At 29.5% G+C, this 27,494-nt stretch overlaps 2 protein-coding genes across 4 annotated transcripts; both read left to right on the forward strand.

Annotated features, from left to right (window-relative positions):
• Positions 1–851: 851 nt before the first annotated feature.
• On the forward strand, positions 852–11,459 carry LOC123300191 (synaptic vesicle glycoprotein 2C-like). Of its 3 annotated transcripts, none has more exons than XM_044882732.1 (9): positions 852–1,065; positions 2,889–2,945; positions 3,464–3,798; positions 6,862–6,983; positions 7,044–7,285; positions 8,338–8,534; positions 8,963–9,222; positions 9,296–9,583; positions 11,085–11,459. In XM_044882732.1, the coding sequence occupies exons 3-9, from the start codon at positions 3,638–3,640 to the stop codon at positions 11,138–11,140; spliced, it is 1,326 nt and encodes a 441-aa protein (XP_044738667.1). In that variant the 5' UTR covers positions 852–1,065; positions 2,889–2,945; positions 3,464–3,637; the 3' UTR covers positions 11,141–11,459. The 3 variants fall into 3 exon arrangements, with proteins under 3 accessions (XP_044738667.1, XP_044738651.1, XP_044738660.1); XM_044882716.1 differs by having other exon boundaries at positions 3,474–3,798; XM_044882725.1 differs by lacking the exons at positions 852–1,065; positions 2,889–2,945 and adding an exon at positions 2,952–3,163.
• A 3,525-nt stretch (positions 11,460–14,984) lies between these two features.
• Positions 14,985–24,917, forward strand: LOC123303405 (synaptic vesicle glycoprotein 2B-like). Its single transcript, XM_044886277.1, has 11 exons — positions 14,985–15,143; positions 19,642–19,860; positions 20,496–20,658; positions 20,719–20,900; positions 20,957–21,141; positions 21,279–21,487; positions 21,769–21,940; positions 23,088–23,202; positions 23,263–23,422; positions 23,486–23,613; positions 24,038–24,917. Exons 1-11 carry the CDS (start codon positions 15,020–15,022, stop codon positions 24,091–24,093), a joined length of 1,713 nt encoding a protein of 570 aa, XP_044742212.1. The 5' UTR covers positions 14,985–15,019; the 3' UTR covers positions 24,094–24,917.
• Positions 24,918–27,494: the final 2,577 nt, after the last annotated feature.

Genomic DNA, 27,494 nt, shown 5'->3' on the forward strand with positions numbered 1-27,494 from the left:
TACAAAATTTGACGATATAATTGCATTTTGGAAAAACTTCCAGGTTTTTTATCCAAGTGAACTTGTTAGTCAACAGTGTTGGATAACTATTTCTAGTTAGGGTTTTTCGAATTTCACAAGCTTAAAGTAATTTTTATCTAAGAAATTAAAAATTTTTGCTTTTGCAAAATACTGTCCTGTCAATCTATTTTTTCGTAGATTAGGTAGTTAGATCTTGTTTGTGAATATTTATGAAAAACAATTTAGTAAAAGTTAAAAACAAAATTCACTAAAATAGTACCAATTGAAATTTATTTTTGCAAAGTTGAGAAACAATAATTGAAGTTATTAAACTGTTTATTTACTAAATTATTATTCAATCAACATCTTGATAAATAATTTGAGAAAATTACTGGAAAATTATAATTTTTCGGAAAGTAAATAGTGAAGTATTCAAATATTGAAAATAATTTAAGAACCTTATCAATTAATTAATTTTAAAACAAAGTTAAGTTCAATTGAAATTTTCAGCGGTTAGCAAAATCAGACTTTTTGGCTATTTGGTTAAGATTGTGGTGTTATATTCGAATCTAGATTCAATTTGGTCAGTTCCTAGTCTTTATTCTTTGTAGTAATTGTTTTAATAATAATTATTTTTTAACTAATTGAAATTATTAAAACAACCCCCGAAATTTATGAAACATTATGAAATGACACTTAATCATAGTATGAATCAGCCTTTAAAATTTGATATACAGTATTAAAATATTGAATATGAGGTCATATTATATGAATATATTTATTTTATCATTAAAAGAGTGTTTACAAAATCATATAAATATAATTGACATTATTAATTTCTATCCCTAATTTTACAGTTTACAGAACGTCTGTAACATTTGCACAATTGTTGTTTATTTACGGAACGGGTACAAACTTTGTACAACCAACACACAAATAAACATATTCAGCAGTCCATGGATCCAAAGCATTTGCCGAAATATTACGAGTGTCTATGTGAATTGTACTAAATTATTCGAAACAACAAAACAAATTGAGGAGTGAACTTCGCAAATGTAAACATGGGTAAGAAAATTACATATTTATAAACAATTTATAAAAATTATTTTTCTATTAAACTTTTCTACTTCGTCAACTGTTTTTTTGACTTCGTTAACAACCATGACCAGTCGTGTACAATTTTTTGTACTTGTACTTATTTGTAAGCCTGTTCATGATTGTTACACAACAAGTCATAATCAAGTAGACGACACGACCACCAAGAAAAAATTTTTTGAACTGTTATTGTAAACATTTTTATTGTTGTAAATTTCTAATTGTTGTAAATGTTTTTTAATATTGTGCAATAACTTTTTTAAATTGATAATCAGCCTTTTTTTATATTTTGCATACCTAACAAAACATAATTGTTTTAATTTATTTCAAAAAGATAAAATAATTGCAATTTAATTATTTAAACGTATTAAATTAAAAATTAAGAAAGGTTTTGAGATATTTGACCTGTAACGAATAGCAGCGATAAGCTAATAAGTTGATAGGCCATATGTAATGTTTGTGTATTGGGGTATGATTCCATCATAATTTGGAAATTACCATTCTGTTTTAAAGATAAAATTTATTTTCGATAATTAATTTTTATATTAAAGTTTATTTGTTATATCATGAATGAAGTGTTGAATTTACAGTCTATTTGTTAAATGTTGATTTATTCTTATAAATTTTTTTATATTGTATGTTGATGCAGAATGTATTTATATGTATGAGAAATAAATTTTGGTTTTTAACTTTTAAATGAAATAATTTTCAAAATTAAAGCCCTTAAAATCTACCATAAATTCTAATACAATTTTCGATGCACTAAAATATCCTTTGATCAAATGTTTGGTTTAATTCCATACGGTGATCCAATTTTTTTCAGTTTGTGCATTTCAGTTTTTAATTCCATCGTGTATCAAAAGGCACAAGTTGTAAACGATATCGATTAACATTACTTAAGTAGGTTGAAGCTACTTACATTTCTCTTCTATCTTTTATAGTTTTGGAGAAAATGTACAGCAAAGTTTTGACCTTATTTGGTTTCAAACAAAAGTCGTTTATTTTTGAATAAATATTTTTTTACATTTAAACTTTTTTTACTTTTATTCTACCTCTAACTATTTAAGTTATCGTGTTTTCGTTTTTTATTTAAATGTTCTAATTAGGTGATTTTATGAACAAATGAGCCCAAATTTTTTTCGTATTTTCAATATTTCTAAGCGTTACAGACTTGGGAGTAAAATTAGTATACATTAATATATATTTCATGATGTAAAAAGCCTAATGTAAAACCATTAACATTGAAGAGAAAACATTAAAAAATAAATAAATTTTGCATTATTTTTAATATTTATTATCAATGCAATTGATTATTTTATGCATATTGTTAGCAACTCTTCGTTTTTAAAAATATTTATTGCATGTGGTCGATAAAATTAATTAACATAAAAGAAATCAAACCGAAAGTTAATAAATCATAAAAATTAATGTTATCGTAATCACACTTTGTTATCGCAATAAGAAGTAATTAGGTAAATAATTGGTACAAAAAAAAAAAAAAAAAACATGGAATTTTTTTAGTTATTTTATAATATATTCATATTCTTCAAAACTACTTTATCTCAAAATATGACAAACAAATATTAATAATATAATTACTGACCCAAGAAAAAATCTTTTTATACCAAGATCTTCATTTTAAATTTCATTGCTTATATTATGACGTATTTGAATATTTTTTAAAACAATTAATATTAGATGAACTTTATTACGGATGTACGGACGATGATTAAGTTGTATCCTTACTCTAATATCCAGTAAGTACATGTCTTATGCTATTTTTTATTTTTTAGGTATTGAAATTGCAAAGACTGAAGTCGCTGATTTTGAAACAGCAGTTATACACGCGGGTAAGTAATCAAGCTAATTAGTATTTGTAAAGGAAGATTGCAAAAAATAAAAAACGGCGTCGGATATTTGTGATGCATCTATTACTTAAGTACAATCATGAAAGCGAGGCTTTAGCGAATGGTCTACAAATTCGTCTACTAGTTTCGTTTGGTACACCCCATACATCACGCATAAATACTGGCGCTTGAAACGGATTTGAATTGCAATTGAACAATTTGTAAGTCATCACATAAATTAATTTTCTTTTACTGCTTTAAAGAGTGTTCAATGTAGCACTTAAAAGATTCTTTTTTTACTAGAAATATCTGTCTTTCTTTTATTTATAGTATAAAAAATAGCTGTTTTGACTTGAAAGTCGAAAAGCTATTTTAAAGTAAACAATGATCGATAAAGGAAAGGGAGAGTAACGAATTAATCTGTTGAGTATGATATTAATTACTTGATTTAGAGCACTGTTTTTGATCGAAGTAAATCAAATTGTATTAATAAACTTATCAGTGATTAATGCAAGGTACAGTGTTTTTTAGGCCATGGCCGTTACCAGAAATATCTCTTGGCAATATGTGGAGCAATATATGCGGCTTGTGCGATCAGTACAACAACACTATCATTTGTATTACCAGCGGCCGAATGCGACTTCAATCTAACATCAGCAGATAAAGGCAAATTAAGCGCAACTCCTTTAATTGGAATGATATTTGGCTCATACACATGGGGAACGTTGGCTGATTTGAAGGGAAGAAAATGGATCATAATATCGTGTTTACTTTTAGATGCTTTTTCGGGTTTTGCATCTTCATTCGTTCAAAATTTTTATGGTTTTTTGGCATGCCGATTTTTTAATGGTTTTGGGTAAATATTTTTATGCAATTATTATACGAGTAAAATCCGCCGTAATATCTGTAACTGTATAAATAATCTATATATTTGGTTTTTTCCCGAAAATAGCTAATGAAATTTTCTTGCTACTAAGTGTATAATACACATTTGTATAATTTATGAATCTTCGGACCTATACACGGCAAAAGCCACAAAAAATAATTTCTCTTTTTGGATATATTTAGTAGAATGATCTAGATATATAAAGCTAAGCCATTTTATAATTAAATTTCATTACAGTATCGCTTTTTTTCTGCCACTCACGTATGGAGTTGAATAGGGTAATACACCACCAGATTTTATATAACCTTTCATATAATTCCTTTTTGCAAAACAATAAACCTGAATGCAGAAAGAAAAGTGCTTAATATGCAAAAATAACATTTACAAATGTAAAATTAACCATTATTTCCTCCTCAAAAATAAAGGAGTTATATGCCTGACATAGGCGCAACGGAGCCCTTTAGTTTCAGTAGTGATAAACTGTTTTTATATTAAAAATTAATTAGTTAATTAAATTTAAAGCCATCATGAGTCATTTAATACACTCGTCATTAATATCAAATCTAGCATATCTCTATATAAAGTCTGGTTATAAAATTATTTAACTCTTTTTGTTAATTTTTTGCATAGTTCATAATTAAGCAAACAAGATACAATAAAATTTTCCCATTTCCAAAAATCGTTTTAAAAAAAAGCATATAAAAATTTTATCAAGTAAATTTTCGCCAAAAAGAGTCATTCATAACGTTGTGATTAATTTCTTTTGAAACACTCTAAAATAAAATTTTTTTGAATTACCATGCAATACAAATCTTATCAATTTTTATAGCGGTGATAGGGTTAAAAGAGCCTATGATATGAATTGACAGATTCATCTTTATTTATCTAGATATTACCAGATAAATGTGATTAAAAATAAATAAATGATTTGTGATATTTTTTTCGATAGCATTCTTTAAAAATACCATGCACTTTAGACGTGATTACTTATTGTACATCACTGGCATTCCATTATTTGATTATTTTTCAAAGAAAAGACCTCGCCACAATTTTTATCATTTTTTCACGTTTTAAAATATAAATATTTACGTTTTTTCTTATTTAATTATCAAAACATATTTTTTTTAAATCTTTTTGAGCATTTTAATTGACGTCATACTTATCGCACATTGAATCATTTCTTTATTAATTTTTTAAAAACTGTTACCTAAAGAATACTGTTACCTAAATTTATATATTCGTTTCACAAAGAGTCTATAGAGAAACAACATGTAATTTGTCAATCCGATTTAAATTTTCGATTTTGTTTCTAGGGAAGTAAACCGTATCTACAAATATTTAATGTTTTTTCTCAGGAAATTGTTTTTAAAAGTATTCAAAATGAGTTGAAAAACAATTTTCTGAGGAAAAACATTAAACATTTGTTGATACGGTTTACTTCCTTACAAACAAAATCGAAAATTTATAGAGTAATCCAGGTATTTTTACTTTGAACTCGTATAGGTATAGATTATTTCCAATGATTAGTTGTAGAATTGGGTTTGTTACATCTCTTATATGTTCAACAACAAAATGCTAGTCCGATTTCATCCTTAAATAAGCCATGTACCCAATTAGAATATCCTCAGTAGGTACGAACAGCCGGTTTGCCCCACCCGTAGGAGAAATTGGATGTCCTATTAAATCAATGCAAACAATTATTGTGATAAATTATTGCGTTATGGACATTATTTAGAAAAGTAATTGCAGTTTTAAAGATGCTTTAAAATGAGCTTTGAGATAAACATCAACTGATCAAAAGTAAGCGCATACTTCGATGTAGTATGTTTTACAATGCATTTTAATCTTTACCCAACGTGACAAACCCCATTTCGCCTCATAGTTACATAGTAAAAAATTGAGGAAAACTTTACAAATTACGAAAGCACAGTAAAATATATTTAATCAAGTTGACCTAATTTTGATCAAGTAATTTTTATCTTTAAAGTACGATTAAAACACTTTTAAAATTTAAGTAAAAACTTTAAAACATGGCACAATCCGTGCGAACAAGCTTGGAACAGTGGGGGTTATTTCTATTAGGTCAAAATAGTGGTTGATAGTAATTCCAAGTATTACTGTACCGATAGAATAGTTAGGCGCAGAAATATACATACTTTGAAATGATTCAATCCAAATTTTAAGGAAGGTTAAAATTTTGTAAAAACGAGAATGCAAAACTAACAAGTGAAAACAAACAATTGACTGAGTTAATTGTTGAAATACCATGCATAGTCATTGTTGATTTCTTTATCACATTACACATACATACATGTGACACATACATAACTGATAATCAAGTATAGTACATATTATAAAATTTCCGCTTAATTGGCGCCCTCACGGGTAAACAGTGATGTTTACAAAAAAATGTTTCAAACAAAAGTTATTTAATTTTTGATAAGGAACATTTTTACATTTAAACTTTTGTTCTATCTCTAACGGTTTACAAGATGGGTCCTACGGACCCAAGACCCAATTGACCTATGATGCTCATTTACGAACTTGACCTCACTTTTTACGTCCTGAGTACGCTGTAAAAATTTCAGCTCGATATGTTTTTTCGTTTTTGAGTTATCGTGTCCACAGACGGACGGAAATGGACTAATTAGGTGATTTTATGAACACCTATGACAAAATTTTTTTCCTAGCATCATTATTTTTAAGCGTTACAAACTTGGGACTAAACTTAATATACTATGTATATTTCATATATACATGGTATAAAAATTAAATTAAAGTTGATGAAAACTATTAACACATTTCAAATGCTTCTGAAGAAGGTGCGGTTTGAAATGAGCAGCTTGCTTACTTTTACGCCTGATTTTTAAAGCTTATATTAACCAAGCCATTAATGAAGATTAAGAGACCCATGATAGCTCAAGAATTATTGATGAACTATGCTTCTCTCTCTCGAACATCTTTTTTTCCAATAAATTGCAAAAATTTTAAAAAACAAAATCAAAACTTTAATAGAATATATTTATATTTCAGTATAATTGGCGCAACCAGCTTAATATTTAGTTATTTGGGAGAATTTTTATCAATCAAATATCGTGATACCATGCTATGTCGCTTAGAAATATTTTGGACTTTTGGGATGATTCTATTACCAGGTAAGACGATCTCAAAAACTGTTTTGCTTATAAGATAAAATTTACTTTTTTGTTTTTTAGTCATAGCATGGCTTGTTATACCATTGACGTTCGAAATACCAATTTTATCACTTATTACATACAATTCATGGCGTGCTTTTGTCGCATTATGTGGTTTACCAAGTTTATTAACCGCTGCAGTTTTATGTTTATTTCCTGAAAGTCCACGATTTTTATTAATTAAAGGTGAAGAGGAGAAAGCACATTCAGTATTATCTCATATTTATGCAATCAACACAAATAAGCATCCGGCAGATTATCCCGTAAGTTAAATTTGTTATTTTTAAAGAACCCCTGCTTCATGTTAAAAATTTTGAACGTTAATTGTTTTTGTTCTCCAATATGTCATCATAATTATGTTATTTTAGAACTTTATGCTTTTGCTTATAGTCTAGTGTTAGCAGGGCCGGATTAAAAATTTTAAGGGGCCCTGAGTCAGAAATAATAGGGGCTCCATGTAAGGGCAGAAATTTATTTAATTGTTTTGACTATTGGATTTTTACAGTAAATTTTACTTTGTATATATTAAGAGCACCCTGAGTTATGTAGTTTTGGAGATCTAAGATTGAAGATCGCATGCTCGCTTATTCATTTTGTTTCATTTGGTTGTTGGGGGGCCCTAGAACACTCGAGGATCTTGGACCAGGCCCAGTCGTGTCCTTGCATTAATCCAACCTTGAGTGTTAAGCTTAAATAATATAGGAATTCTGAAATCAACATAATTGGGCTTTCCACATTCATGTATGCAGATATTTGTAAATTAGTTCGAATCAAGTGAAGTTTTTCTCATAAGCTAATAGTGTCCATTTTATTAATACTTATAAAGTAATGATGAAATTAATGCTGGTAACGGCAAAAAGGGATTTATCAGACCTGCGTTGAAAAAATCAAAAGGTGTTAAGTGCCAAACACTGCGTATATCTGCGTTTAACTTTTTCCGGCTCGAAATAATTGAATCTGTAAGGTTGTGTGTTGATATTATGAAGTTTCTTATTCTATTTCCGTAAAAACTGGCAAGAGTGCATGTTTCATTGGCCATGAAATGTTTGTATGATTTTCAAAGAGGACACACTTTTTTTTAATATGTAATAAGAAAACTGGAGAATTTTCTATCTATATTTATTTTCAAAAATTTCCCCGCTCTCATGTTGTGAAGTTTTACAAGATTGACCGCCGCAGATCATACTGGACGGTCAGTAACAATTTATTTTCGTGGCTTCCTTAGTTTATTTACCATGGTAAATGATATTTTATAGGAATCCTTTTCTGGCTACGTAGGTACTTTTTTGTAAAATTTGTTATTGTTTATTTGCAGATTTTAAGTTTACAAAGTGAACAAGATAATTTTTTAAATAATAACAGCATTAGTAGTTTCATTCATACAATTTCGAATTATCATGAATTTAGTGTTCGCTTAAATGATGCTTGGATTCAAAATCGTAGTTTGTTTAAACGTCCATACATCAAATATTTATTTATAACATGTTTTGCTGATTTTGGTTTAATGGCCAGGTAAGAAATTTTAAAGAATTACTTTTACTTATATTAAATTACAAAAACTATCAGTGCGAAAAAAAAATTATAAGACTAAAATCTTAGGCACGTATTGTCTGGCAATAAACCCTTCTTTACAGTAAAAAAAATTCAAAAATAAGAGTCTATTTCAAGGATCTACTAAAACTTTCAACGTTGATTCCTACTCGTAAAAACCTAAAACAGATAAAATTGAGGCAGAAATCTTGAAAATTACAGAATCAATTGTCAGAGTGTCATTATCTTACGATAAACAAAAATACAACTGGTACTTAATTTGACATTAAAGTCTTTTTACATAGAAATATTAGCAAAATCAAAATAATCATTCCTAAATCTTAATTGTAGTATTTAATATTAAAATTGCCAAATATTATTATTAATTAAGTATATTCGCTTGATTTTAGTTATTATACGTTAATAATGTGGTTCCCGGATTTATTTGATCGTTTTGACCAATACCAAGCAACACATTCCGCGGATGCAAATGGTATTTGTGAAGTCACATCCGTTGCTGTGCCTACAAACGCAACAATACTTGATATTTGTAAAGAACCGATTGATGATAAAGTATTTTTATACACTTTAATTGTTGCGTTAAGTTGTATCCCTACAGCCATTTCATTAGGTTTTTGGATGGATAAATTAGGCAAAAAATATTTATTAAGTAAGTCAACGAAATTTTCTCGCTCTCTTATAACTCGATTTTTTATAACTTTTTTCTTTTAAATTTTTTTTAGTCTTCAGTTTGATAGCGTCTGGATGTTCTGCATTAGCATTAAATTTAATACGTAATGGTGTTGAAAATTTAATAGTGTCGTGTATATTTGAAGCAATTACAAGTACAACGGAAGCTGTGATATTTTGTTTAGTTGTTGATTTATTTCCAACCCATTTAAGGGCGGTAGCTTTAGCTTTAACTGTCACATGTGGTCGAATTGGTGCAATTTTAGGGAATATTGTGTTTGGAATTTTGATCGATTTAAATTGTATTGTACCAATTTATACGTTTGGATGTCTTCTAATTGGTTAGTAAAATTTTAATATTAACGCTAGTACAGGAGCTATTATAGAAGAAGTTAATAATTAAATATAAGTGGATATTTTTATGATTTTCCAGGAAAAATTTTTTTATTTATTTATAAACATTTAAAGTATTAAATAATAAAAAAATTGCTAAAATTTGAACTAATAGGTAGCTCCACCTTGCGTATGTGTCGTCACTGTGCACATTCCATTCAAAATTACTTCTAACTAGCTTGATACTTGCCCGCTTCACTGGACTAAAAAGTAAAAATTATCGCTTTGTAGCCTCCACCTCTCTTGATCTCATTTATCCTCCTTCCGTAACAGTCGAAGGGTTTGTTTTACACTGCTAAAGTATATGCACAGTTTTCAAATTTGTTATGCGTAAAATAGTCATAATTCATTGAGTATATCAGAAAAGATGGCCATGAATTGTTATACATTTACTATTTTAGTTTATTACAGAAATCTTTAATTTATGGTTCAAAATGATGACCATAGATGGAGCAGTAAAATGATTAAATATATCTTTATAAATTATAGCTCATGTGTTATTTTGATGTATGAGCTATATTGTTGTACAGTTTCATTCAAATCGATTCGGTATTTTTGGTTTGGAAGCGTTCAAACAAACAATAACCATGGTTATATATAATGTATAAATAATAACAATATGCACAGTGACGGCAGATCAAACCTGATCAAACATATCATGTATAGCGTCACTTGATTTTTATATCATATTGGACCATTTTTATTTATTTAAATATCAAATTTTAATCTTATTTAGCTATTTTATGTACTTATATCGAAGAATTTATTAAATTAATTTTATGTGCAAAATCATTTTCATGAAAATATCCAATTAACCAACAACTCTAATTTAATTAATTTCGGTTTATGTAATTTGTATGCCTATCATATTCGTGCTCTGTGCCTATATGAAAAATAGGTATCAGAGGTATGTACTTTCAAGAGTACAACTATCTTTAAAATTCAAAAATTATATGCGGTGGAATGTGTTCAAAAAGAATCATTTCTAGAACTTTTAAAGTTAGTTTTAATTTAGATTTTAGTAAAAAGAGTAATAAATCACTTAAAAGTAAATTACTGCTTAACTTTTACGTTTTAAATTAAAGTATTTTTGAAAAGTGGAACAAAAGCTTGCATAGGCTTGCAAGGTGGAACAAAAGTCTTTATTTATGTCATATAATACCTAACAAAACATTTAAAAGAATTAGCTACAGTAGTCTTAACTCAACTTATGAGCATTAAAATAGTTATAATCATGAATAAGCATCCTTAAGCTTAACTTAATGCTACAGGCATATTTCCTTCCAATATAAATTCAAGAGCATATCGTCACCGGGCAAATGAGGTCTTAATCTTTTAGACGCTTCTAAATTCCATTAAGATCTCAGCAATTTATATATTTTTAATGAATATTTTTACAAAATTTATTGATTTCATTATTAGCTAATTTGGTTTCATCTTTTGTTTCAGCGAGTGGTTTCCTCTGTTTTAGTATTCCAAAAACAGGGTATACAATCATATTTTAGTTTTTAAATTATTGATTTTTTATGAATTTATATTTTTATTTTATCGTATTTTATCGAAATCGAAGCCGAGTATGAAATTATTTTTATATATATTTGAAGACTGTTATCATTCAGATTAGCTATTGATGCCTTCGAATGGCAATATTGTTATAATTTTGTTAACTTATTATGCATATCAGCTTTTATAGTCAACATGAAAATGTGCGTGTACTACACTTATCCTTTTTCTCTTAAGAATTTTAATATATGTTTTAGCCAACTTAATGACTGGCTAATCTTAATGGTAACAGCCTGTATACATACTTAAAATTTTAAAGTTATACGCAAACTTATATATTATATTTTTTATGTGTTTATTACGAATAGTAATTATTTCTATAATTATTATTATTGTTTTTATTATTTTAAATATTATTAATTTTTATATGATAAAAAAAAAACTGTTATACGTTTATACATATTTATCAAGAAAAACAAATTTTTTATTACAAAACAATATTACTTAAAAAATATTTTTTTCATAATCCTAATTTTCTCTATTAAAGCGATGACAATAATAGACCGTGCAATAGACCGTCCATAATAAAGTAAAATCTATGATTCAATTTTTGTTTGCTATTTGGACGATTGATAAAGATAAGTTAGGTAATAATGTCTAATACAGTATTTATATACAGAAATTTGTATGGTTCGAATGTCGTATTTATGGAAAAGGGCTATTTATAAAACAAGTTACGCAAATAGGGTGAGGAAGAGGCATTGCTTAGCGAGAAGAAGTGCGACATGGGTGGAGAACACCTTTAAGCAAACGTGACTTTCGCAGTTCGTCGCTAATTTCATTTAAATTTTTGTTCTAACTTGTTCATTTTTTATACCATACATATATGTAATATGTAAGGTATACTAAGTTTACTCCCAAGTTTGTAACGCTTAAAAATATTGATGCTATCAACAAAATTTTGGCATAGTTGTTTTTAAAAGCACCTTAGACCATTTTCGGTTGTCTGTCCGTCTGTCCGTCTGTCCATCTGAGTTCGTAAATGATCAACATAAGTCAATTCGGTCTTGGGTCCGTAGGACCTATCTTGAAAACCGTTAGAGATAGAACAAAAGTTTAAATATAAAAAATATTCCTTATAAAAAAATAATCATCTTTTGTTTGAAACATTTTTTCGTAAACATCACTGTTTACCCGTGAGGGCGCAAATTAGGCGTAAAGTATATAATATGTATTATACGGCGATATCAATTATGTGTTTGTGACATGTATGTATGTGTAATGTGATAGAGTAATCAACACTGTCTATGCATGGTATTTCAACAGTTAACTCTGTCAATTGTTTGTCTTCACTTGTTTTTTTGATAATTTTTGATTATTTATATAGGAATCTAGAAGTCCGCTATATTTATGGGAGTTATAGATAATCTAATTCAGCTCTAAATCGAATTTTTCAATTTTCGAGGTTTGTTCTTTGCCGACCGTATATATTAAAAAAAAGTTATTGACAATGTAGTGCAAAAACAATTGTGGTAGAAAGTGCGCCCTCACGGGTAAACAGTGATGTTTACGAAAAAAATGTTTCAAACAAAAAGTAGTTTATTTTTTTATAAGGAACATTTTATATTTAAATTTTTGTTCTATCTCTAACGGTTTTTCAAGATGTGTTCTACGAACCCAAGACCCAATGTTGCTCATTTGCGAATTCGACCTCACTTTTTACGTCCTTAGCGCGGTATAAAAATTTCAGCTAAATATTTCTTTTCATTTTTAAGTAACTGTGTTGTTAGGACAGACGGGCAGATAGACAGACAGACAAACAACCGACAATAGACTAATTAGGTGATTTATCACCACCTACAAGCTTGGGACTAAACTTAGTATACCTTGATATATATTACATATATACATAATATAAAAAGTCGCCAGCTAAATTGTTTACGTGTATTATAACTAAATGATATTGATTTACTTTACACTTCATTAAAAAAAAAAACATCTAAAATAAATTAGAATAAATTTATAATGCTTTCATTATCGCTAACCAAATATGTATTTTACGTAAATGCTACTTAATGAAAATAAGATTGTATGGTATATGTATCAAAATCATGTTTCCGTGTATATTTCAAATTATGACGGAAATTATCCCAAAACTATTTGAACCTTGAATATTAGTAGTTATAAAATTACTAGAGGAGAAGGTGGTAATGTGACCCCTGCAGGTATCTATTGTTTCTTGATTAATTATGAAAAACTGGCTTAAATTGCTACATGACTACAAAAACCCTGCATATCAAACTTCCCAACCAAAAAATACTTATAATATAAATGATACTTATATGGTCAAAAAAATATGACTAGCCAAAAAATTTATCAATCCGTGGCTTTCGTTACCTAGTTGGAAACTAATTCGACTCTCGAAAATCGAATTGAATCTTCTATTATGGGACTGTAATTTGAGTTCAATAGTGTCTTTATTTCCCGTTAAGTGTCGCAGACACTCTTAATATCTCTCTTTAAATTTTACTCGATATAATAAAATTAGGAAATAATAAATTGACAATAACAGTAGAGTTGAATACTGGATTTCCATATGAAATATCAGGTGATGGTGACTGTACAAATTGAAAATTTTGTATGCTTGAAGAAAATACTAATTATTTATAAATTAACAAATGCCATTTTCCGAAAAAGTTTTTGAAAATAAATAAAATAACATAGTTTTAATAAGTTTTAATAATAATAAGCAAAGCAGGTCCATTTAGCTAGCAAAGACAGCATTCTAGATAGATTTTTTTAAAATGATTTGGAGGCGCACACTGCCACATATATACTTGTTTAGAAAATGAGTGCAAATATTGTAGAAACGTAAATCTGCCATACATGTTTTTGTCTCGTTTTTCCAAACGAATGCATAAATATCCCATCAATGCTGTAGATATGTACAGAATAGGAAAGTATATAGAAGTAGGAAATAATCTTCCTACAATTGCCGACTCGTTTATTTGTATTCGTCTTCAAATATTCTAGAATACTTAGCCTATCAATAGAAATCTGCGATACTCAAATTAGTAAAACCCATGTAACTGCTTGGATCGATCGTTCGCAAAAGCAAGAAACAAAACTCTTCCTTTGTATTGGGATAAAACAGAAATAAACTAATTCAGAATGAAAACAAATCTTCTAAGCCTTCGCTTTAAGTGTCTGAAATTAAAAAATTAAAATTAATTGATTAAAATTGAATGTTATTCCAATATTATATGACGCGTGACTTGTGCACTACCTTTTATTTGAATTTTTCTGTGAACTGTTGGATTCTTACAAATATGCATACATGTAATATTCCTGAAAAACCACATACCTATACATCCACAAAATTTGATTTTTAAGCGTGCAGTTTTACAACCCGTATTTTTGTAATGAAGTGCTGATCACACGTTACAGTATTGAAATTTAAGTTTGATGGACGTACTATTTCCAGAAATTTCTTTGAAGTAACGTCAAGTCACCAGTTTACGACCGAGAGATTTGGCGTGCTCATACTTTAATCAGAAATAAATTTTTTTTCGACGTCTCTTACATTTCCGTTTCGTTTTAAAAAAATGTATTTTTCTGAATAGAAAAACCGATACATAACTTAATAGACCTTCGAAAAGTATAAATTTCTTAAGATTTGGAATATTTTCATTTTTATCTTATTTAATTGTTTTCTTAATTTAATTTAAATATTTGCCTTGACACATACAGGTGACAAGATTTTTTTTATTACGTCAAATGTTACGAGATAGATACATGAGATATTTTTGGTAATAGAACAGTTTCACTTTAACAGTTGATAATAAATATTAATAATAATTTGTGTAATAACTAGATACAGAATGAAGAACAAATTAAAACCGTTTAACTTTTTCAAAAAGAATAATGCAAATAATATTAACATACTTTCATTTAAAAAAAATTTTAGTTTTAATGTTTCAAATAGTGGACAAATTTTCCAACAACGTAAGTTTTTTTATCTTCTACACTTCTTAGACCTTTATCCGTGGCTCTGAACTTCTCTAATTATTAATAAAATGTTGATTTTGTTTGTAAAGCATGCTTTCCAAATCCAATCTAATTAGTGGCATTATCTTCATTTTCAAATATGTGTATGTTCCAATTACACCTCCATACCACAAATACACACAAAATTGTTTTCTTGAGTGGAAACTAAAAAATACGCCTCAAACAGTTATTTGAAAATTTTCGAGAAACGTAAAAATTTCAATTCCGCAATTCTACGTAAGAGGTAAAAATAGTTAGAAAAATCTTAGATGAATCCAGCGGTCATATTAAAAATTTTGAGTCAAAAACATTGACTTAACTAAATGGCATTACAGCCCTGGGTAGGCCTTGAACTCCTCAATAATTGCCCTCCATAGCACTCGGTCTTTTGTTTTGGAACATCATTCTGTGATCTTCATAATTCAGATATCATCCGTGGCATTATCAATCCATCTCGTTTTGGACCTTCCTCTTCTCCTTCTAAATTTTTCCTTAGCCTTTATTGGTCAGCGTCTTATTAGGTCAGCGTCTATGTTTCACCGATGCATGTCACAACTGGACGAATTAGTACTGTGTAAATTTGCATCTTTGATGTGTGATTTAATAATTATTTTTAATTAGAGTTTTAGATTTGCATATAGGGCAGTGAATCCAGCTTTTATTCGTTCTTGGATGGACGTTGAACACATGAAGGATGTTACTCCCTTAAAAGTTCTGTTACCAATATCCAATCTACTAGGTTTTGTATTTATCCTGATGACGTAATCATACATTGTGTTTTTATTTACATTGATATGAGACCGACTTCCTTAGCCTTTTCTTTCACCTTTCTGAATAATCATAGGCACGGGCATTGGTTTGTACTATAAATCCCAATGTCATCAGCATAGGCATTTTTGTGTTGATTTTAAGAATATTGTACCACGTTGGTCCAAATGCTTGATGACAGAGTGAACAGCGTTACAGATAATCCGTCTAACTGCCTGACCCCTTTATTGATGTTGAGTGGGCTTCTTAATTGATTGTGGATTTTGACTTGGTTTCAATATTTTTAATTATATAAGTTTATTGGAATTATTTTAGCGCCACACTAGGTTTGGTAAAACTGCTTATCATATTTTGACTATGAAAGTAATTTTATATTCCTATCATTGATGCTGTTCTCTTGACTTAACCGTAAGTGATCAGTAACTTAGAGTCTAGTGTCTACTGTAATATACGTTACAAGAGGTAAAAAAGATATTATCCCACTTTCTCTTAAAAAGTGAATTTACAGAAATAACTGTACATTAATAACGTAAGATTTTATTTGAGCCTGAAAAAATTTTACTGCAAAATTCAAACATAAGATTAGTTAGAAATTACAAAATTAACAAAACAATGGAAAAATAATATCGTTTTAACTAAATTATTTTTGAAAAAAATTTAGATCTTTACAGACGCGAATATTTGCTTAACGATAAAATTTCAATGCTATTGTGGTTAACAAGATTTTAATTTAGATTTTTATTAGGTAGATTATTATAATTTGAATATAATTTTTTTTTTTTTAATTCAAAGTTAGAGATATTCAGAAAACTTTTAAAATTAAAATATTTGTGTAAGTTTATTTCCTTGACAAAAAGGGTTCACAACAATAATTGATAATTTACGTTGTGGGGGTTTGCATTAAAAATAATTAATCATTATATATTCGATAATTTATGAAACAAAAATATTTGAATAAAATAAATTTTACATAGATGATTATTATTTGTGTATGTTCTAAATGAACACTGAGCATTGGATGAATCATGAAATCTTCTTTTAACGTCATATTGCATTCGAAAGAAACTTTTGTTGCATGTGTATGGAATGTGGTTGCACTTGTGTCGTGTATAGAATCTTAAGGCCAAATCTTAAAGAAAGCACTTAGAACGTCCTTAATAGAACATAGTAAGTGTCATATCACAGTATAAAAATCACAATTGTTAACAGGTATTGTTACAGACATAACTTCTTACTTCACACTGATGTAGAGGAGGGGATTGTTCAGGTTATAGGGCCCAGTACCTTCGTGTAAGGTTACGGAGACTAATCACGGTACTGCCTCTGCATGGCTTCATGTTCAATGTAAATGTCGCGCGATTAGCGGATCATGCTTGAAGTCATGGTCTGCGTACACTTAGATGGTATTCCCTAAGACTTTGCGACCCCATAGTTCTGAGCTAACCAGGATCCGACTGCGCCAACTAAAAATGCATACAACGAGATCCTATACTCTTTCGTCAGCTTAAATGGAATTAAAATGGCTATGATATTTTTTTTCCTGTAAAATTGAAACACCAAGTCAGGACGAAGTGAGTAAGACGATCTTGAACGGAGTTATGCCACCGTTGCCACGTGGCTGAAAGGACGGTACAATGATGTGCGGTAATGTCTCATTGCATTGCATTGCATCTGCATGTGAGGTAATGTCTCATTAATATGACTACAACGTCGACCGTATTCCAGTTCTCGAATCAAGCTCGGTAGCTTAAGCAGTAGACGCAAAAACGAGTGAACCTTCCTGCAGAATTCAGCGGGAAGTGGCTGCTTTCTTCCCTAAGGTTTGTACAGAAGTACGCCTTTCCCTGATCAAGTTTTCCTTGTAATTTAGCAATGAATTATGCCCGAAGTGCTGAACATAGCATACAGAATACTATAGATCGTGCCATATCTAGGACAATAATATGCTCAGATTTGTCCAAGAATGGTGACGCAAAGATCACGTTTTTTGAGACACTAATGGAAGCCAAATCTATTTTGCTATTGAAACGGCGACTCGCATTTCCCATAGATTGTACATTGTACATCTATAATAATGCTTGTTAGCTATTGTGATTATTATACTGTAATATGACACTTAACTATGTTCTATTAAGGACCTTCCCAAAAAATCAAGTTTTCTTTGGATCATCAGCTATTGTCTTTAAATCGTGAATATGTATTCTCATTAATTAAGCAAGTAAATTTTTTAATACCTCTTACGTGCTAAATTTTTTTAGCTGTTGTTGATTTGAGCTGTTAAAGTTTCCGTTTTTAACATATAAATCCTTTATTGAAGTGTTTTTAAAGATATGCTTTATATGTAACAAGGCTAATTTTCTTTTATCAAGGATTAATTTGAAAAACTAATTTTCATTACTTAAACAATGACAAATATTTTCCTATGATGAAAATTATAACTTATTTTTCAAGAAAATATATTAAAACTCGTGAAATGAATGACATTTGTGTGTTATTTCTTCTATAAGTGATTTTCTCTGAATCGTGTTATATAACCTTCACCTTCGTGTTAATTTTCTCAAATCTAACAGAATCCATCCTGAAAATTTGAAAATAATTCTCAAATAATTTCATATTTTATAATTGCATCACTTCGTATGAGGAAAGGCCTTAAGTGTTAATACGGCAGTTGGATACTACAGTGGAACCTCGATAGCTCGATCTTCAAGGGAGTTAATGAGCTTTCCACTTAACAAGTAGTTCGAAATACAGAGGATTTCATTGCTAAAATTTCGATTTATAAAGGCGAGATTATTATATTATAATAGTCTAACTACGATGTCATTTTATTTTACGAACTACAACTTAAGGAGATACCGCGTATTTAATGGTTCAGCGGAAATGAATGGCTTTTTTTTCGACTAACTGAGGATTATGACTTAACGAGGTTCGAGTTATCGAGGTTCCACTGTAATATAAAGTGATTGTACATTAGTGAATATATAATATTTATATAATTTAACAATACAAAATTTCTGTCCACTGTATCACTTAAATCAAATTCTTGAAATAAAGAGAATTAAACTACCTTGAAATAATGCAGATAATCTGTCGCCTTGCAGGTGATTTGTTTGTATAAAAAAAAATGAAAAAATTGACTTATGAATTTGTAAGAATGTTGTGTTTTTCGAGTTATCGAACTATTTATTTCTGCAGACCTTATAACAGGTTCTGCGAACGCTGAAAGGGTTAAGCCTAGATATAGATTATTTCCTATGTTGTTTATCCCGTATAACCGATGTTTGTTTAGTTTAATTTGCTTCTCCCCATCACCTCGGATTGTGGATGTTTTTGCAACATCCAAAAAAGAGATGAGAGTATAGTAGATATCTCTACCATATCTCTTCATAATCCGCTCAGAATCCGAAGAGCCCCTACTAAGGCCTGCCGAAATACCAGCAAATTTCTTGTGTGAATATGTTGATTTTGTTTAGGAGCGTGGGTAAAATAACCGCGTGTACGAGTCTGAAACAATCAAAAATCGATTTCACGGGACAAAAACATAGAAAATGATCTAAATCTTTTGTCAAACCTTTCATGGCCACATAACCCTCGCTGTCTGGAGTAAGACCTTCGAATGCCAATTGTTTCCTTCCCTTCTTTTATTATATTTACAAAATTTTTAAATAAAGTTTTTATTATTTTTTAGAGAATGAGCCAAAAATACAAGAACCTGCTGATTTTGAAACAGCTATTGAAGCTACTGGTTTTGGATTATATAATTGCTTACTAATGTTATGTGCGATTCCCTGTGCGATGGCTATCGGCTTTGACAGTACATCTTTAGCATTCGTTTTACCTGTAGCCCAATGTGATTTAGAATTGACGCTTTTTAAAAAGGGAACATTTAATGCAATTACTTATCTCGGTAAGTATTAATACATTTTTATTTTCTTAGAACTAAACTATGGCTTATGGCAAAAAGAACATAATGGCAAAACGAAGTTTCGAACAAAAATGTTCTTAACATACTTTTAAGTTAACTAGCTTTTCTTGATCTCAGCATTTAGCCAATAATATTTGCTTAAGGTTAATTCAGAACTCAAAAGACCGTATTAATTTGATTGGAATCTTACTTTTCTTCATAAATCTTGCAGTTAGAAATGACAATTTCTTATCATATCGTGTGAATCCTTAATTATGTCTGGCTGAAACTTAAATCACTGAAAAGGACAACAAAATAGAACGAGGCAACAAAGAAGAGTAAATTTTTACAAAAATTTAAGACATTGGTTAACTAAATTAACTCGTTAAAACTGAGTTAAAAACATGTGATAGGTTTTGTTTCAAATAACATTGCATTTTAATTAATCTTTAATTAAAAAAAATAAATAAATATATTCCATTCGATCGGAATTCGGCTGCTTAATAATTTTTGAGTATAGACCTCCTTGTTATATGCCGATTTTTGGATCTGAAAATGGTTTTTCTTTCTCTCCCTCTGATCAAGAACTGACATAAGAATCAAAAAAATAATTAATTAACATTTTTTCTTCTCGGAAGGAATGGTAACGACACCATTTTTTTGGGGATTTTTTGCTGATACATTTGGTCGGAGGAAACTTTTAATTTTTGGATTTATATTTGCCGGAATTTTTGATATTGGTGCAGCTATAGCTACAAACTATTGGGTGTTATTAATTTTTAAATTTCTGGATGGTGCTACGTAAATATTTCGAAATCATGAAATAACTTGTTTTTTTATTAATATTCAATCAAATTGCAGAATTTGTGGACCTTTCGCTGTGCTTACAACATATCTAGCCGAAATGCATGGATTTCAGCATCGCTCAAAAATTGTTTTATTTAATGGTTTATGTAGCAGCTGCATAAATCTTATTTTACCAGCTTTTGCTTGGGCAATATTACCTAGAAATTTAGTATTTCAATTATTTAATGGATTTTTAAGTAAGTTTTGGGTGAGAACAAGAAACTTCCAAATATACAATTGTATAATGTTTTAGATTATCATTCATGGAACGTATTTTTATTTGGGGCTGCAATGCCAGCTCTTGTCGCTGCATCAATGGTCTCATTGTTTCCAGAAAGTCCAAAATTTTTGATGTCTTTGGGTAAGAACAATGAGGCTTTACAAATATTCCGAACTATTTATGCATTAAATACCGGGAATTCAAAGGAATCTTATCCAGTAAGCATTTAGTAAATTAGTTTTCTCAAACAATATTTGATTTTACTTTTTAGTAATAAGAATTTGGTCATGGATATTATTTTATTGTTTCTTACCTTACCTGTCTTACAGATTTTTATTTCAATTTGATTTTTCAGATTAGAGTTCTTTATGATGAGACATTGGAACAAAATCAACAACCAATTACGATGACTAAACGTGATAGTTCATTTTCATTGAAATCAATTCGTAGCACATTTGGTGAAAAAATATCGACGGGCTGGCAACAAATTCGTCCACTTTTTCACAAACCTTATCTTTCAAAGATAATTTTAATGTTTTCAACGCAGCATGTAGCCATGATTGGGTATTAATTATTTTCTTTATTGTCAATTTTATATAAAGTTTTTTTTTTATTGATGCGGTGTAAGTATTCTTTTTCTGCAGTATTTTTCGTGCGATAAATGGCTAATAGCGTTTTGAGTACCACCTATAGAATTAAATATGTTTCGTTACACGGAAAACCGCGAGCAAAAGGAAGACTAATTCCCCATTCGTAAAAAAAATAGTATGAGCCACTCGTGGCAATTATCTATATTGTGCGATTGTTTTTGGAAGATTTGGAGTTTTTTATTTCTACAATTTCAGGCTAAGTACATTACGGTTATGGATGCCTCAATTATTTTCATTGATTTCTTTGTATCAAGATAAGCATCCGAATGAGTCAGCATCATTATGCACAATGATTTCTAGCGGTGGTTCATCACATTCAAATAGTACAAGTTTATCTGAAAATTTTGTTTTGGAAGACTGTATACCTGTAAGTATTATTTCTGTATAGTAACCCTTGATTGAATCGGTAAGTACAGAAACGACAAGGTTGTTATATCGACAGATTGTGATTGTGATACATTTTAGTAATATAACCAGTAAAGTAACCCATAATCGCCGATGGAACATTATTCTGATAGGTGCCCATGCTGGATTTTAAAGATATGAAGAAAATACGCAATTGCCACGTAGTATATGGCCAAACAACTTAAATTTATTTAAGACTGATTTAACAAACGCTGTCTAAAATTGCATAGTATTACATAGCTGGAACCTTTGAAATCAAGCGATACTGAAAATATACAGAGAACCTAGTACGCCCCTTAAGCTCAGAACTACTAACACAACCAACAGAATAGTAATAAATTTAAGCATAATACACCTGCCACAGAAGTTTGGAGAGTGGAGCATTTAGGACATTCAAAAGATTAAAAGACGGTTGCAGTGAGACGGTAAAAGTGACAAACCGATGGAAAATTTTACAGTTTACACGTATAGCCAGTGGCAAATGTACTGTCTTTGTTGATTTTCAGGACAGAACTACTGGAGATGGTAGTTATTACAGGAAATTGTGCAGTCGAAGTGAACTCCAAGAATAAAACATTACAAACGATAACTACTACAGAATATGCAACGAGAAAGATAAGACAGTAAAATATCGGCAGTGCTATTAGCAATGATAGAAAACAAATTATCCACTATAAACTTAATAATTAAATTTAACATATGCGTGACACTCAAAAAATAAGTCTCATCGATAAAAATGCTTCAAGCTTCAAATGTTGGTTGTATAGGTGCACATCTTACGAAAACATTAAACTTGACCCAGGTTTTCAGGCTCAATGAACATTTAAAAACATTTAGTTTTTCTCACAGCGTTTGGTATAGAAATAAATAACAATATGTATAAGCCAATGGACTCGTAGGATTATCTGTTTGTGAAGAAACGAGATTCGTGTTGTTTTTCACACATTTTATATACTCCTGTAAAAAGAGAGAAACACGTCATCCCAATTTTGATAAAAAAACAATTCCTTTGTCACTTCTGCACTTACCGATATTTTTATAAACCGATATTTTATATCGATTTTTTTCGTTGAACCAAACACATAAATACGCATTTCTAATTTTTGTAGGGTTCAGTAAAGGATTCGGTGTTCATAAATTATATGATACTTGGCGCAACCCAAGCAGTTTTCTACCTTGTGGCTGGAGCTATTATTGGTTATGTTGGAAAGAAAAATATCACAAGTACGCAAATCTAAAATTGCCTTAATATAGAGTATATTTAATTTGTTTATTTCTTTGTAGTGGTTTTGTTATGGGTATCTGGTCTGCTAGGATTTTCTATGTATTTAGCACAATCATCTCAGCAAACTTTAATATTCTCAGCACTATATTTAGCATTCTCCAGCATTGCAATTACATGTTTGATCTCTATTTCAACTGAAGTTGTTCCAACGAGTTTACGGTAAGGTTCAAGTTGTTTGAAAATTTACTTTGCAAAAAACTTTATTTACCAATGTTTCTTCAGGACAATGACAGTATCCTTATTGATGATGTGCGGGCGGTTCGGAGCATTGTTTGGAAATTTGTTATTTCCAATTTTTATGGAAATTGACTGCGTCTTACCATTTTTGTTAGTAGGAGGCACAACTTTTGGTAAGAATTTATGTTTTTTTTTTAAATTTATAACGTCTTAAAACAAAAGATTGCAAGCTTTTAGAAGCACTAGTGCACTCTACGCACGGTGCAATATCGACCCGGGTGCCATATCGCTGAAGCATTGATAATTATTAGAAAAAACTGATGCTTAGTAGTGCATGTTTTCGCTTTTCATTCGCTGGTTGGGTAACTGACAATTTGCCAGTAGTGAGTCAGTATGTCCCTAATTACCTCTTCCCCCCTCCTATTCATGGAATTTTCAATTTTTCATATTTGTAATGATTTGCATTTAAAAAATTCTTTTTAAGGCATGTGATATTTACAAAATATGAGTATGCGAAATGGGACTGTTTCTGATAAAACAATCAATTTTAAGACTTAAAATTGAGACTAATAATATATTTTTTTAAATTTATTTCAGTTTGTGGATTTGCTGTTTATTTTCTACCAAAAACAGATGACAAACCGTTACAATAATTTTTAATAGAGTGGTTAGTACTGGACACAAATATTGAAGGAGGTTATATTAGGGCTCTTTTGCAACATATTTGACCAATAAACCGGGGTTCGCAAATGTACGTTGTTCGAGCTGGCGAAATTTGTAGAAATATTCCAAAGACAATACTTGTAGAAATATTCCCAGGTTGTAATTTCTTCGATTATTGAAAGCTAAAACGACAATCGATCGATGATAATCCAAGTTCAGACATCCACACATGGGCATAGGGGTAAACCGAAGTTACTTTTCTGAAATCGCTTAATTTTTCTGGAATAGGGCACACCATATACTTTTTGGAGGTGCTGACTCATTAGGTATTAGACAAAAGTAAATTATTTGCCCAACACTTCAGAATAGTTGTACGGCTCATTATTTTTATTAAAAAAAGTGTGAAGAAGTAAAAAAATGTGCCATCTCTAATACCGAACAATTTCTACTTCCAGTTTACTGATTTAACATGTATAAGACAAATAAGCTCGAATAAAGGGTCTATAAATAAGAGCTCTACATTTTTTAATTGGAATAAAAACAAAGCGGTGTAAGGTATTACTTTTCCATATCACAAACACTCACGGAATTACTAGTTTTTGTGGATGTTAACGAGATTTATGATTTATAGTAAAGAGGTAGATAGGAAATTTCTATATTCAAGCAGAACCATGATTTCATGAAATAATCGATTAAGCTTATTTTTTTAAATGGCTTCGTAACGTTAGCCATTTTGTACATATGTTTATGGTATGGAAGTAAATAGATTTTATTTCTTCCGATGAAAATGCTCATGTTTTTATCTCAAGGAGATGTTAATTTACATTAAATTATTCATTTAAATGCTATGATATAATTTCTAAAATAAAAAGGAAATCATTAATATCTATCTCATACCGCTTAGCTTATATTTCAAATCAAAAATGTATAATACCAATTTAATCATTCTATATAAATAACCAACCTCCTATAGCAAAAATGTTTATTTCGTGCTTTTTAATTTAATTTTCTGATCTAGATTATGTTTAAACATATTATTCAATTGTTAATGATATAATTTATTTATAATTTTATATAATATTTATTCTAAGAACATACAAAAAATAATTGTATAATTTAATAATTTTTAAAAAAATAATAAATTTTTACAAAAAAAAACAATGAAAGTAAAATGTGTTATATTTGATTTCTTATTATGGCATATAAGTTGTTATCTCTAGTTAATATAATAACAAATGAATTAATTATTTTAAAAAGAACAAGTTCAGGATAATAATTAACTCAGAACTTCAGATGCGCATATACCCTGTGAATTTTATTCTATTCTACTTTTTATATACTTATAATTTTTATACTTTCATCCAGACTTGAACCCAAATCCGACCTCCGGTCTTCGCGCAAGTCTGGATGCAAGTACAGGGTGTGTACCGAGTTATATAGACAGCGTGTTGCATTGAAGATGGAGACACCCTCATATTTTCGTTATTTATAGGAATATCGATTTGGAATTTTCCACAGTCATACAGGGTGATGGGTCACATTTTTTAAGATACTTAATCGAAATCTGAATTTTAAACTCAGCCTACTAAAAATTGACACATTGGACCAATTCTTAATATTTTGCCTAGCGTCGTATCGAAAAAAAACCTCTTCTTCTAAGATATAACGGAATAGGTACCATTTATATACAAACTCGATTATCGTAAATATTTCTATAAATATTAATTTTTCATCCAATTTTTCCAGTTTCTTAATATTATCAGAAAAATTTCCAATTTTATTTATCCCTCAAATCATAGACCGTTTTCACCTGTCATTCACCTGAGAAATCGTGAAGGAAAAAATGTCCATAAATGAAAGAACACACGGGCGTGTACACAAACATCAATCTAAAAGGGGTGTAAATACGTTGACATGGCTATAAAACGTAATAGTGTAGGCACTGAGTAGGTTTCGTATGCATTTACAGCGCGCCGACCTTATGCAATATCATTTTTGTTTACAATTTTAACCACATCTCCGGTTATTTTGAACGAAGACGAATAAAAAAAATAAATATTTGTTTTTTCATGTAGATGTTTTTTAAAATTTTTGTTTAGAAGCTATGGTCGTATAAACAATTAATTTGTTTAAAACAATACGTCGAAATTCACTCCTTGTTCAGTGAGACCTATAAATGCATACGAAACCCACTCAGCGCCTACACTATAATACCCATTTAGATGTTGAAAATTTCTATTTGGATTTTCGAACCTATTACAATAACTTCATTATACTGAGGAGGTAATAAGACTTACACAGGGTATAAAATGAAGAATATTTTAGAAGTGTACTATGTAGAATATAAACTAGAAGACAACTAATAAAAAGTTGTAAATAATAATATAATAATTACAAAAACAATAACGGGTACTTAACTGCCATGCTATATCACAGCATTGATGTATAATAAATTAATCTAGAATTTTATAAAATGCAATTAATTTACAACAATATAATACTTTAAGTCAAATTGATTGCAATTTAGTCCCATGAACAAACTATCAATGAAAAAAAATGAACTATAGATTTATATATAAAACTTAAATCGCTTAAGGAAAAATTACTTGTTTGTTGTCAAAAGTCAACAATCTTTCAGAAATGAAAATTTAATCTAGACCAAGCATGTAAACCAAAAGCTAAATATGCCAATTTTTCATCGTGTGCTGGACTTGATAAATTTACATCTGCCGATAAAACTAATGTACGTGTTTGCGGATTGATTGGCTTTACAAATTACGGTATATCAAGAAACCGAAACATCCTAAAACTTCTTGCATCTTTAAAATATAATTAGACACATAATTTTTTATTCACAATATGATTAGTAATGTGATAGTATTTCAAAAAAATCACAAATCCTAAATAGTTTCCAGGCGTGTTTAGGAAATAAGAATTAGAATGTTATTTTGAAAGAAAAATAAATTTTTGAAACAATCGACCTCTCGAAACGAAACGATAAGTAATTCACATATTTATCCTATTTACAATTTTATATATATATATACGTAAATATATAACGCCTGATTTATAATTCAAGTATGCCAATTAAAGCAACTTTTATGGTCATTTTTTTACTAATGTCGAAGTTCCAATGGTAATGCGTTGAAGTAAATTGAAGCTTGCACATTGAGCGAAAATAAAACCAGTTACAAATTTATCGTCAAAAAAAACTGCTCTGGAAATTTGACTAAAAATTTTTTTAGGAAAACACATTAACAGGAACAAATAGATTGGTATTGTAGTAAATGATAAAACTATACTACTTACAGGCTAGTATACGACCAAAATATTATAAGTCATAAAGTCGTCGTTTTATGTCAATAATCCTCTAAAAAACTATTAATTAGCA

Source organism: Chrysoperla carnea, chromosome 1 (assembly GCF_905475395.1).
Source record: "Chrysoperla carnea chromosome 1, inChrCarn1.1, whole genome shotgun sequence".
Lineage (NCBI taxonomy): Eukaryota > Metazoa > Arthropoda > Insecta > Neuroptera > Chrysopidae > Chrysoperla > Chrysoperla carnea.

Bases quoted from the DNA above. Each gene is read 5' to 3' on its own strand.
- LOC123300191 (XM_044882716.1), top strand. The intron at 3,799-6,861 runs GTAAATATTTTT...TTTATATTTCAG, and splicing joins CGATTTTTTAATGGTTTTGG to TATAATTGGCGCAACCAGCT. The intron at 7,286-8,337 runs GTAAGTTAAATT...GTTTATTTGCAG, and splicing joins AGCATCCGGCAGATTATCCC to ATTTTAAGTTTACAAAGTGA.
- LOC123303405 (XM_044886277.1), top strand. From the start codon at position 15,020: ATGAAGAACAAATTAAAACCGTTTAACTTTTTCAAAAAGAATAATGCA. The intron at 21,941-23,087 runs GTAAGTATTATT...TAATTTTTGTAG, and splicing joins TTTTGGAAGACTGTATACCT to GGTTCAGTAAAGGATTCGGT. The intron at 23,614-24,037 runs GTAAGAATTTAT...AATTTATTTCAG, and splicing joins AGTAGGAGGCACAACTTTTG to TTTGTGGATTTGCTGTTTAT.